At 36.1% G+C, this 13,544-nt stretch overlaps 1 protein-coding gene across 6 annotated transcripts in view; it reads right to left on the reverse strand.

Moving 5' to 3' along the window:
- Positions 1-11,064, reverse strand: part of dnm1b (dynamin 1b) — a 30,750-nt gene extending 19,686 nt beyond the window's left edge. For all 6 annotated transcript variants that reach the window (XM_019100836.2, XM_019100830.2, XM_019100814.2 and 3 more), the window contains exons 1-10: positions 10,664-11,064; positions 5,159-5,232; positions 4,424-4,573; positions 4,099-4,302; positions 3,858-3,956; positions 1,814-1,974; positions 1,503-1,645; positions 848-983; positions 682-749; positions 327-465 (exon numbers count right to left, since the gene is read on the reverse strand). In XM_019100836.2, coding sequence (XP_018956381.1) covers positions 327-465; positions 682-749; positions 848-983; positions 1,503-1,645; positions 1,814-1,974; positions 3,858-3,956; positions 4,099-4,302; positions 4,424-4,573; positions 5,159-5,232; positions 10,664-10,824 — 1,335 coding nt within the window. In that variant the 5' untranslated portion in view covers positions 10,825-11,064. The remainder of the gene's footprint in view (positions 1-326; positions 466-681; positions 750-847; positions 984-1,502; positions 1,646-1,813; positions 1,975-3,857; positions 3,957-4,098; positions 4,303-4,423; positions 4,574-5,158; positions 5,233-10,663) is intronic.
- Between the last annotated feature and the right edge of the window lie 2,480 nt (positions 11,065-13,544).

Consider the following 13,544-nt stretch of genomic DNA (forward strand, 5'->3'; position numbering starts at 1 on the left):
TTTCCCTACTTGTATAGAATGTAATATAAAAGCGCCAGTCTTCAGTGTCACATGATCCTTCAGAAATCATTCTAATATATAATAAATAATAAATTGGTGCTCAAGAAACATTTCTTATTATTATTACTGTCAAAAAAAAATTATTCGTGCTGCTGAATACTTTTGCGGAAAACATGATTCCAAAATTTTTTGATGAATAGAAAGTTCTAAAGAACAGCATTTATTTAAAATGACATTTTGATCAAATTAATGCTTTCTTGCAGAATAAAAAAATGTACTGACCCCAAACCTTTGAACTGTAGTGTTGTAAAGCTGTGGGGTTTTACCTTCTTAGTGCACTGCCTGACTGTATTGACCAGCTCAGTGATGACAAGGTCCACACATTTCTGACACGGCTCTTTGATCTTTGCAATCTGCCGTTTAACAATAGTCTCAAAGGCCATGTCTGGAGTAAACAGACCGGTTCTGACGAGTGAAAGGGATGAACAGAGCAGTCAGAGAACTAAATGATGTGCTTTACAGTTGTTTGTCATTGCAATTCATATTTCATGGCATGGTTCTCATTGTACAGTAATATAAATCTAGCACGCAGTAGCTCAGAATGTCACAGTAGCATCAAAGCGAGTTTGATCTCAGAGCAGGAGAGCTGTTGAATGTGTGTGACTGTGTGTGTTTGCATACCTGATACCGTGGATGTTCTTGATGGCGTAACTGATCTCCTTACGCAGCTCTTTCTCATCAAACTCCATCTAGTCATCATTAACAGACACAGAAACACCTATTTGATATCATTTGAGAGGATATACTGTAATTTTGCTCTTGGAGTACAACAGTATGATGAAATTACCTTAACCAGCTCAAAGGGGAAGCGCTCGTGAAAGATGCGATTGATCCTCGCACCACCAGACAGCTCCACTGTGTCCACCTGATCTCCTGAACCCTCAATGCACTTCTCAAAATCCACCGCAAACTGCTGTACCATCCTTTAAACCAAAGAACAGTGTTTTATGTGTGAGTCACAGATTCATACCTTCACACAGAAAAATATACACACATATAATGATAAACTACGGTTCAAAAGATTTTTAATGTTTTTTAAAGAAGCCTCTTATGCTCAGAAATATTATGAAATATCATTACACTATTATTATGATTTAAAATAACTGTTTTCTTAGGCTCTAGCCCTAAGTGACCCTGCAAAGGGTTTTTAATATACTTTAAAAATGCAATTTATTCCTCTGAAGGCAATTCACAATTTTGCTCATTTTCAGGGTTCTTTGATAAAAATAAAAAAAAATGGAGAGAACATAATTTATTTAAAATAGAATTCTTTTGTAACATCATAAATGTCTTAATTGTCACTGATCAATTTAATGAATCCTTGCTGAATAAAAATATGAATTTCTGTTGACACCTCCAACAACAAATCTTTAAAACTTTCGAACCGTAGTTTATGTGCATGGGCTGTAAATTTTCAAGTGTGCAACACATATCAGACTCACTGTAGCAGAGCCTTGGTTTTGCGAGAAGGATCATCAGGGCGGAAGTGCTTGTACTCCTCCACCTCTTTCTCAATGGACAGTAGCTGGCTCTGAAGTTTGTTCCTCAGTCCTGGCAGTGTGTCTCGGATGTGGTTAGTTAATTGCTAAAGGAGAACAGAAACCCTTTGTTGCTAGGCAGAATCTGTCTTACAGTAAACATGATTTGTGTTCGTTTATAAATAACAATATACGTAAGGCTATATTCTTCTTTATCAAAATGGCAGTGGGTTTTATAAAAAACATTGCATGAGTGACTCTCGCTGTCATTCAACCTGGTTAAGAACTTTCTGCAGGTACGGAGTCCCCATGCGATCGGCCAGGTGACGGTAGGCTGGATGGGTGAGGAAGAACTTCCTCTCCGCTGCCATTGCAGCAGTGATGTCCTTCTTGCCATCAATGTCCTTCTGACTGCGGTTCACAACCCCAATGTAGCCTACGGGGAGCATCCAGTTTGACATTGTTACAGCCATTCAGCATGACCAAACATAGTACACTGGACAAATAACTTATCTTTCAGAAAATGTAGAACTATAGCTGTTAAATTACTTTCACAAGGTGGACTATCCCACATTTTGACTAAATAAGCCCTTATATGTAAAGTTAAGAGGAAATAAATGGGAACTAACCGCATTAGGAGAGTAAATGGTGAAATTAAGTGTAATTTGATGTGTTTTTCAGTGAAGAGAAAGACGTGTTAGCATTTAATGTTCAATTGCGATAGAGTTCAGTTATTATGGATGGCTACATGATGAGTGTTGCGTCAGTTAATGAACAATAACAGCATTAATGCCAGCACTGAGACCAATCTCTTCCTACCTGCTCATCTGTTGTCGCATATAGTAACAATAAATGTCATTTTCTTTAGCACGCTAATGCTTGTTATTGTCTAAAATAATAACATAACTTAAATCCAGCAAGTCATTTGTGTAAAAGAACTTGTTTTAGTCTTTATTTCCTTCATTTAAATAAGTTCACTGAATAAACTAGTCTGATTTTAAAGGGAAGTGTGTTATCTAGTAAGTAACTGGGTAAAAAGAATATGCTATGTGACAAGTAATCAATAATGTTATAACATTGTTCTCTGCTGGTGGAATGACCTGCCCAACTCGATCCAAGCATCTTCAAGAAATGGCTTAAGACACATCTCTTCCTTCTACACTTGACCCTCTAACACTAGCACTTTCTATTCTATTCTCACAGCACTTGTATATTGTTTCTCTTTTGTTGGTTTGATTGCTCCTATTGTCTGTGTAAAAGACAATCTGGATAAAAGCTTCTGCTAAATGATGTAAATGTAAATGTAATGTGAATAATAGGGGAGAAAGGTCATCTATAAGTGCAGAAAGAATAGCAGCTGCTAAAATGCACTGGCAGACTTAGACATAATAGTGCATCAAAGGCTTCAAAAGCAAAAATGTTCTCTGCAGAATATTTCTCCTTGAAGTGTGTTGCAGGTTTAATAGCCATTTTTTGCTCTCCTGGATCTTTGGAGTGTTTTTGTGTCTGAGTGCCCTTATAGACAAATAAATATATAAATAAATGCCTGACCTCTTTATACATTTTGCATTTTGCTTTCAAAAGACCAGACACATTTATTTACCATGCAGTGTTGAATAAATCTGATTTATCATCACTGTCCCCCCAAATATTTGATATGCTTGATGCTGCTCTGCTGTACTCCACTACACATTGCTCTGTATGTTATTAGGATGGTGCAAGTAAAGCTGTAAGTAGTTACACATTAAATATTTATCTGTGATTTATAGCAGAAATGTTAAATGATTGACAGTAACTAATTTTGTAAAATTTTGCCATTTTAAATGTAAAATAAATCATTTGTGTGATTGAAGTAATTCAGTTTGTAATAGAATGTGACAAGACAAGAACATTAACTTAAGCATAAGAGTGATTGTGTGGATACTGTGGATGAATTTAATGAACACAGATTCCTGGAATCCTTTCAGTAAAATAAAAATATTATGTGCAAATAGTTAAAATAGTAAATAGTAAATATAAATTCTTGTTCTTTTACTTTTTTCTTTCTTCTCTTCTTATTTTATTTTCCCTTAAAGCCCTTTTAAATCATGTTATTATTTAATTTATTTAAATAAAAATGACCAGTACATTGGTGACAGACATATTTAACCATTTAACCAACTGAATATTTTAAAGCATTAATTAAAAAATAAAAAGAACATAATCTTCACTCATTCAGGCCTGGGAATCACTGTTCATTGTTATTTACACATTTTCCACGACCACCCATTATTTATGTGGAAAGAGTATGAATGCTTTCTCTTTGCACACTGACTTTACCTCTACGTAAAGGAAGAAGCTTGTTCTCCAGGATGTCACGTGCATCGGTTCCTTCATCCATTAGATCCAATTTAGTGATCACACCTATAGTTCTCAGACCTACACAGAAACACACAAACATTGATGCATGATCAGATACAATTTTACAATGTAAAGAGCTTTACAAATCTCACATTAAGGTAAGCCTGCAAGTATGCAAATATTTTAGAAGATTTTTAGTCATTGCTGGATGATGACCCACCCTGAGGGTCCACCTCCTTGGCAATCTTGAGGGCATCTGAATTGGCCAGGTCAGAGTTGGCCGGAGACACAGCCAGCAACAAGCAGTTCTCCTTAGTCACAAACTGCATTAGCATATCCCTGATCTGAGACTCAATGTCATGCGGCTGGTCCCCTACCGGTACTTTGGTCATCCCAGGCAAGTCCACAAGGGTGAGATTCAAAACTGACGATCAAAACAAGGGGTGACAGGATTATATGTGATATTGTCCAAGGCATGGTTATATGTAACAGAATATTTAGATCTGATCATGGTTAAACGTCTGTTTGTGCATGAATGTAAATACCATGAGGCGAACAGACACGCAGATTGATAGGGACCGGTGAAATGCCTTTGTTTTGGCCAGTGATGCGATCTGTCTCTGCCTCAATTTCCTGACGAACCTCATCAAAATCTGTAAACTTCTTCCCTTTGCAATGCAAAAACTCAGCATATTCTGGAAATAACCAATCAGAAAAGACATTTTAACAAAACTGCTTTTTAGTTTTGCCTTAAAGGAGCACTTCACCCCAAAAAATTTTAATTTATCACCTTGTTTCTTCATCAAAAGTGATTTGGAGAAATTCAGCATTAAATCACTTGCTCACCAATAGATCCTCTGCAGTGCATTGGTGCCGTCAGTCCAAACAACTGATAAAAATATCAAAATAATCCACAAAACTCCAGCCCATTAATTCACACAAAAATGCCCTAATGATGGATTTGTTTATTACAAACAGGCAGCTTTTCACTTTACAAGACATTAATTGATGGACTGGTGAAAACTGTGATGTTTTTATCAGCTGTTTGGACTCTTATTCTGACGGCACCCATTCACTGCAGAGGATCCAATGGTGAGCAAGTGATGTAATGCTAAATTTCTCCAAAACTTTTCTGGTGAAGAAACAAACTCATCTATAATTTGGATGGCCTGAGTAAATTTTCCACAAATTTGAATTTCTGAGTGACCTATTCCTTAAAAACATGCCTTTAAAAATGACAGAGCTTTTTGGCTTCCCTCTAATGCAAGCAAGATATTTACCAGTAGGGCAGTTGATGAGCTGCAGCACTAGGGGGCGCCGAGTGACAATACCAGAGCCACGAGGCAGAAAGTCTCTAAAAGGAAAAAGAGGCAGCATTCATTGAGTCACTTTGTTTTTATATGCAAAGCATATCAAAGTGAATTTCTGGCATACAAATATTACATAAAGAGATGTAAATTATCTTTTTAAAAATCTGAAGAATAAATCAGTTCAAAGCAATCCAAAAAACAAAAATACTTTTATAAAGTCATGCTGCTATGTTTAAAACTCCTTAAAAATGTACTCAATGAAAGGTAATACATTTAATTACCATGAATAAAAACTCTTCTTTTTTAATCTAACGATGACTCTCAGTGTATATTCAAAGTAAAACAGCTCATCCTGAAAAACAGATGTACTGACTTAATTAAAAACATGTCAGTGCTAGTGCTGCTCTGGCAATTTACTGCATAACTCAGCTTTGTACTTGTTCTAGATATTAGTTGCACTAGTTCAGTTTTTCATGTATGTCTGTTGCCAGTATATTCGTAACTAGGCCTCTCTTAGTTCTGAGATTTGGAGATAGGGTTGAAGAAAGAGCTCTCTAAGGAGTGTGAGTGAGTGCTGTGAGTTCTGGCCATTAGGCAGAAGTGCTTTCAACATTAGTGGATATGTTCAGAAAGAAGAAAAACATGTAACTGCATTTCACCACTGACCACTAGGGCTGTCAAAAAAATGCTAATTTAAAATATTCGTCGAATTTAAAATAAAAATCCACATTCGAATGCAAAACCGCTGCATTTGAATTTTAGGTGTGCTATTGTTAGCCTATCCAGTTGAAGCCACTAGATGCGGTGCTGCTGCGTTGTTCATTCAAAATATTGAGGAAAAAGAGAACATCAGTGTGGAGAAGATCTTGTTTACATCAAAACTGTAACCAAGCCATTTACACAAAACACATATTTTGCGCATTTTCTAGAGGGACATCTATCACCGTTGCACTTGCACAAGAGAGCATGTTTAGAAAGCCATGTAAAATTAATGTAAGTTCAACATTTTAAAAACATATCTCGAGACTTTATGGGGAGATTTTTCCCCATCCCCCTGCGTCTCGTTATTAAATTAAAAATGTACTCTGTGTGATTAGCTTTCTGCCCTTTGTATTAAACTATGCATACATACATGATACTGTTTTGTTTATAGTTGTTTAAGCAACTTAATTAATTATAATTGGTTCATAAACATTATTTTAAACATTATGCACTTTTTTCCACAGATAGTCATTTTTTCTTATGCTTTGAATAAACGTGCATTAATAATATTTTGCTCGATGCGCCCTCTTGTGGCCTCAGGAGAGAAGCCAAAAGCTTTTCTTCACCCTAAGTGAAAATTTGCATTTTAAATTAGAATATAATTCGAATTTTGATAATATTTAAGTACAAAATTCGAATTTAGTTTTCAGCTATTTTGACAGCCATACTGACCACCTTTATGGATTTCGAAGACTGGAGGTTTAAAACAGTCTTTACACAATCTAATCTGTCTCTTTTTTTTTTAGGTAGCTAATGTAATTTATGCATTTTTACAGTGAAAGTGAAAGCAATTCATACTGACTTTGTTAACATAATAAAGTAATAATGATGGTTATATACAGGTATCTTATCATAATAGGTTCTCATATAATCTTTTATAATCCTAATGGAAGTGCTGTAATGTGCAGAACAATAATTGATGTTTGTATAATAAATAGAGCAACAGACTTTTTACTTTAGGACGGCTGTGAATTATGTTCACTAGTTGTCAGTCTCAAAACAGTCCATATTTTGTAGGATATAAGGAAACCTACATATATGTAGTGGTAGGAATTAGAAAAATACAGAGAAAGTACTTCCTACAGTGAGTTTTTCATACAAGAGCAGCAAAAATCTAGTCATTGTTCATTATTTGTCAGAGTAACTGTAGCTTCCTACAGAGTTCCTTTTAGTTTTATGGCACGCTACAAACCAACATTAATGGTGCATACTGCCACCTACGATACTGGAGTGTGTAAAATCATGGCTTCATTGATCTCATCTTAAATTCTTCTAATCAGACCAGTTTCATGCAAAAAATAATTAATTAATGCTTTAACATTTGATGATGCATTATAATTGTACAATGCAATGCAATGTAATTTATTCCTGTGATGAGTTGAAAATAAAATGTCAGTTAAACGAATGAAAATAAAAATGTTGTCATAATACAATCACAGTGCCTAAAAGTTTCTACATGCAGAATAGGTACGTACTGCCATTGCAGAGTTTTGGGGTTGGTAATATTTTTCAAGGAACAGAACTCTTTATATATTTATAGAATTATTTATTTTAAGAAAGTGAATAGAAAAAAAAAATGAATGTTTAATGACATTCATCCTGCTGCTTTCCGCCGGACTGCACCATCATGTAATTAATTGTCACGTCATCATGGTGATAGGCCACATCAGCATGTGCCTCCGTTTTAAAGGCCATGTCTCATTCATAATGACATCTGTCTGATGAATTGCACCATAAGTGTAAGTGTAGATGAGCTCATGTTCGTTCAACTCATTCATATACTATAAGTCCAAAGAACAGTTTTATCTATGTGGAAATGAATCAAGCATGAAAGAAAATAAGCTAAGATATTTTAAAGAATTTTTTAACGGTTTTTGTCCATACAGTAGGTTCCAAAACAAAACAGAACCTTAATAAATAAATAAAAATAAGGCCATTTTCTTTCTTAAAGGGATAATTCACTCAGAAATGAAAATTCTGTCATCGTATACTCATCCTTACGTTTTTCCAAACCTCTTCAAAATAAGATGTTCTTTCATCTGATGTACACAAAAGAAGATATTTTAAAGAATGTTGGTAACCAAATAGTTTCTGGTCCCCATCAAGTTCCATAGTATTTTTTCCCCTTACTATGGAAGTTAGTTTGGGGACCAGTTGACTGGTTACCCACATTCTTCAAAATATCTTCTATGTTTAACAGAAGAAAGAACTCAGAGGTTTGAGCTTGATGGTGTCTAAATGATGATTTTTGGGAGAACTATGGCTTTAAATCATGTTGCTCTAATCCTTCAAAATATCTTCCAAAAAAGAATTAAGAAGATAAATGACAATTAACTAATTATTAAATGACAATTCTGTCATCATTCAAATGATTTTCAGATGAACGGTCCCTTTAAGGGCCACATATACAGTAGTATTGCAGTTGTGAAAACTGTAAATCTAGCCAAGCAACACACCACATTTCAAGCCAAACAGCTGTCCTCGTACAGCATTGTGAAGTCTGTCCTTGTAACAGCTGTGAGCATTGTACTGCCAGTCAATGGATCTGTTTGTGGCTGACAAGCTTGACAGACACTTTAGTGTCCACAGAGCTCACAGTGTAGCGTGACCAATAACACTGAGTGAAGGCCCTGCTGAATAACAATGAAGGTCTACGAGGCAGCGAAGAACGTCACAACTTTACGAGCTAGACATAATAGCAACCTGCAAATGATGGGGATCTACGCATATTTTAACTCAAACACCCCTCTGTGTTGCAAATCCTTTTGACATATAAAACAATCATCCCTGATGGAAATACAAGATTAAAACCAGCCTAAAGTGGTTTACTGGTCTCATCTGGTCTCTACACAAGTGTTCAGCTGGTCTACTAGGCTGAGCAAGTGCCTAAAGCTATCAAACCACACCAGACTGATGAGTATGATGGCCGGCTAAGATTAGCAAAACATAAACGGTTGGTTTTCTAAACCAGAGATTTTAACAGAGATCTAATGAGATACTTAGATTAGAATTTCCTGAAACAAATAACAGCACTTGCATAGAGGACAAGTGTTAAGCAACAGAGATGCTTTGTTGTTGTCATGACACTTAGAATACATGTTATTTTCTATCAGTTATGCAATTCACCATGAAATAAATCCAAGAAAATATGCATACGATGACATAATCACTCGTATTTTGAAATGTGAACATTCTAACAATGCCAAGTCAATGAGAGATTTTCTAACTTTAATCTTAAAATCATTTTAAGTGGGAAACTTTAGAAGTATCTACATAATAACGTTTAAATGGAGCTGAATTAATTGCTTACTGTACAATTTTTCTCATATACTCACTATATATTATTTATTTATTTATTTAAAGATCAGTGTCTCTTACAATTAATACTTGGTTCATATAATGTTATCCAAATGAAGACAGTGCCACCTTCACAGATTTTGAAAGAACTGTCCTTGGTCCTGAACACAAGCACAGCTCAACTGGCTGTGAGCCAAACACAAAATAATGATGCTGTTTAAAAGTATACAGTTATTTTGAATTTAATAATATTCCACAGTACTGCTGTTTTTTATGCAATTGTGGAATTGAATTAAATTTTAGTTTAAGCAAGAGCTGATCTCTCTCAGAGAGTCATATAAATAAATAGATATAACACATACAATACACAGTTTGTCATCATTTATTGAGCCGAATGTTGTTCCAGACCTGCATGACTTCCTTCCATGGACTACAAAAGGCAAAATGACAGTCTCAGTCAACACTGACTTTCATTGCATGTTCAAAAGATGCAATCAAACACAAGTTTGGAACAACATGACGGTGAGTGAATGATGACAGAATTTTCATTTTGGGTGGCCTAATCATTTAAAGGATCAAATCGTCCAAATAATATTGGTTTCGACTTATTCACAAAATTCCATTAGCATTCCTTCAGGATTTTGACTAGAGTGAACAGAAAACGAACAGCAGGGAGGAAGACAGGCCTGTGGCTCACATATGACCCCTTTTACACCCGATACAAGCAACCACTGAACATTAAACCCTTGACTTAGATCCTTTTTATATCAGCAGCCTCTACACCTTTATATACAAAACCCTGAAAACCCTGGAAGCAAAACATCATTATCTGAAGCATACGTGATTAGCTTTTATTCTAGATTGTAAATATATATGATACAATATTTCACATAAACCACTTTTTCTTCCTAATACATAAAGCTCGCTCGCGCATATGATGCCCAAAATGCTGGTGTAGGTTGGCAGCTCGCTAGAATGATGGCCTCGCAAGGACACACACACACACACACACGTCAGCCATGAGCATCATTCTCTGTCACTCTTCTTCACGAGGCTGCTGTCTAAAGCAAATAAATGTACTACATGTCGAGAGACTGAGTCAAGCTTCGTGGGCTGCTTGTCCAGCTTTAAGTAAATCATGGTAAAACAGCTTAATTTTGTCAGTTAAGGGACAATGCATAACAAATGCACCTGATTTATAAGCGTAACCGGCCTGAAAACAGAGCAGCTCTTCGCTGCCTTGAATAACTAAATCGTTTTCATGTTAAATAAAAATTGGTTTTGGTACGCATGCATTATAAGTAATTACCGAATATGCTTGTGTCCGGTGCAGAAAGCCAAATTAATGATACAGAAACACTGGACACACGAGCAGGTAGAGTGATGCTGCCCATCAATTTATCATCGGTCACTTACTTCCCAACGAAGTTCTCCAAAACCGAGCTTTTCCCAGCACTTTGGCCGCCGACCACTGCGATCTGAGGAAGGTCCAGGTTGGCATTTTGTCCGATGGCAGAGAAGGCGTCCTGCATTCGGTTTACCAGAGGAATCAAGTCCTCCATTCCCCGATTGCCCATCTTGTGGGATAAATAACAGGCTCTATTTCAGAGTGAATGAAAAACCGATGTAATCGACCCTGAACGGAGTCCTAATTGGCAGGCCCCGAAATATCTAAAAGCTGTCCCTTGCAACGCTTCCTTCAATTTTCCAGGCACCTTGGCGAATCGACATACGTCCTCCTCCCTATGCGCTGCTCCCTGCCTGGTCACCACCGCGATGAGATCTGCTGCTGCTGCTGGAGCGATGCGGAGATGAAGCGCTGGATGCTGCGTTACCTTCACCAGCCGCTGGGAGCGCACGACACAATCAAACGACCGTTTTCATACCTCAAACATGAATTTGACGAATTGAAACCGTTTTTCTCTGCTAAAACTGGGCTCATTAAAAACTTTGGCCAACGTTCTTGTTTGGGTCTCTCAAAGTTCTGAACAAGCATTCTTCTAGAACGTTCATTCAAAGTTGTCTGGACTTTAACAACGTTCTCAAAATACTAGCACAAAAACATTATTTCTACATAATAAAAAAAAAAAAAACATTATTTCTACATTTACGAAGAAAAAAATTTAGTTGGACGTTTGTCTGGTTTAGAGAACATTCCAAAGTAATTCTTATAATTTTGTAAAATAATGAAATTGAACTTTCCATTTAATGTTATGTTCAAAACCTTTTTGAATGTTCAGAGAAAATTCAGAAATAAGGTTTTCATGACTTAATGAGAATATTAGCAAAACGTGCTTAGCACATATTGTTAAATAGATAGTCCTTATAATGTAGCTACTAATAGTGTTGAATAAATAAGCCTATCTAATGAATAAGTAGTATTTAAAAAAAAAGGTAGTACCGAATTGGACAGCTGTTTTAGTCCTTATGTAGCTTGTAACTTGTTAGAAAGTTATGAAATATATTATTTAATAAATATTAAAACAATTTAAAATGAAAAAAAATAAATGTTAAAACGATTTAGGGTGAATTCGGGTAATCTGGGACACCTAAACTCCAGTGTGTATATTTCCTGTTCTAACATTTCTAACAAAATTTAGTCATCAGGACTTTTTACTATAATTTAGCATAGACGTCATCTGACTGAAATCACATGACTTCATTGAGGCGATTCCACAGAAAGTGGCGGGGCACTTGTCAATCAATAAGCTCCCCTGGGAATTGCATGACAAGGTCAGTGACATATGATTCTGACTAGATTAATGTTAAGGACATAAATCTGTCATAAATAATACAATGTTATAATTGTTGTCAAATTATGTTTGTGATCTATTCAAGCAGCAAAATATGTATTAAAGTGTTGAAAATGTGTTTTAGTTTTTTTTTCTTTCAAACATTTTTTTGTTGATCCACATTATCAAATATGATTGAGAATGTGGGACAGCATGCTTTGGGTAATCTGGGACAGTCTTCAAATGGAGGAAATATGTATTTAGGGACTTTATAAGTCTAATGACAAGGTTATGGGTGTTAAAGGGTTAGTTCACCCAAAAACTCTGTTATTAATTATCCACTGGACCTATGCTGTTCTGAGTCAGCTGCGTCATGCCGATACGTTGTTTCCGTTCAGATCAAATCACAACAATGTAGGAAACAGTTCCGGCGTGATGCAGCAGACACAGAACAGCATAGGTCCAGCGGATATTCTCCAAAATGGCACCAGGGTGATGCGGAGGAGACAAATTGTTGAATAAAGGTGTTGTTATTTTTTTTTTTCTTTTGCACACAAAAAGTATTCTCGTAGCTTCGTATAATTGCGGATGAACCACTGCTGTCACATGGATTAATCTACGTTTCTGGACTTGGGAACATTTCAGTTGCATTGCTGTCTATGCAGGGTCAGACAGCTCTCAGATTCCATCGAAAATATCTTAATTTGTGTTCCGAAGATGAACGATGGTCTTACGGATTTGAAACGACATGAGGGTGAGTAATTAATGACAGAATTTTCATTTTTGGGTGCACTAACTCTTTAATGTGGACTACTTGAGGTTATAACATTAGCATAAGTTCACACTAGCTAACAGCTAGCTAAACCAGCTAGCTAGAGAGATGCTACAGAGATGGAATCTGGGAAACGTACTCCAGGAGCAAGCAAAGGTATCAGGATGAAGTAAACCGTTAATTTCATTTCCCAAATTCTGGGTTATTATGTACAACGGTTCAAACCACTGAGCAGGAGGGGTATCTGCGCCCAAGACACACACAAAAAAAACAAAAAAAAAAATGCACACACACACACACACACATGCACACACACACATGGATGCAAACCCACCTCCCGTTCTCCACACACACACAGTCATTAGTCAGCTAAAATATGAAAATATCCATGGCCTTTAATTAACTCAGTGACATGTATTACAGAATACAATGGCACCACAGTGTCAGGAAAAGAGATGGAAAGAGAAGAAGCGAGGAAGAGAGAGAGGGGAATGAGAGAAATAAGAAAAAGCTAAACCAATGGAATGAGAGTAGAATGAAGGGAGCTATTGCTGAGTACAAAGAGCTGGTGGAGGCCTTTCCCAGAGTTGCCCCAGTTGTAATAGAATGGAGAACTTGAATAACTGACTGAATAATCCATTAATCAAATTGTTGCTTGCTGTTGCTTAAATTTCAGTTGATTCTTTAAAATGTTAATATAATGTTAAACAAATGTTAAAAATTGTAATAGTTTTAAATGAATTAAAATGAATGAACACAGTAGATTGTTCATCCTGAGTACAGAAAGAAATCA

The sequence above is a fragment of the Cyprinus carpio genome, chromosome B5 (genome assembly GCF_018340385.1).
Source record: "Cyprinus carpio isolate SPL01 chromosome B5, ASM1834038v1, whole genome shotgun sequence".
Taxonomy (NCBI): domain Eukaryota; kingdom Metazoa; phylum Chordata; class Actinopteri; order Cypriniformes; family Cyprinidae; genus Cyprinus; species Cyprinus carpio.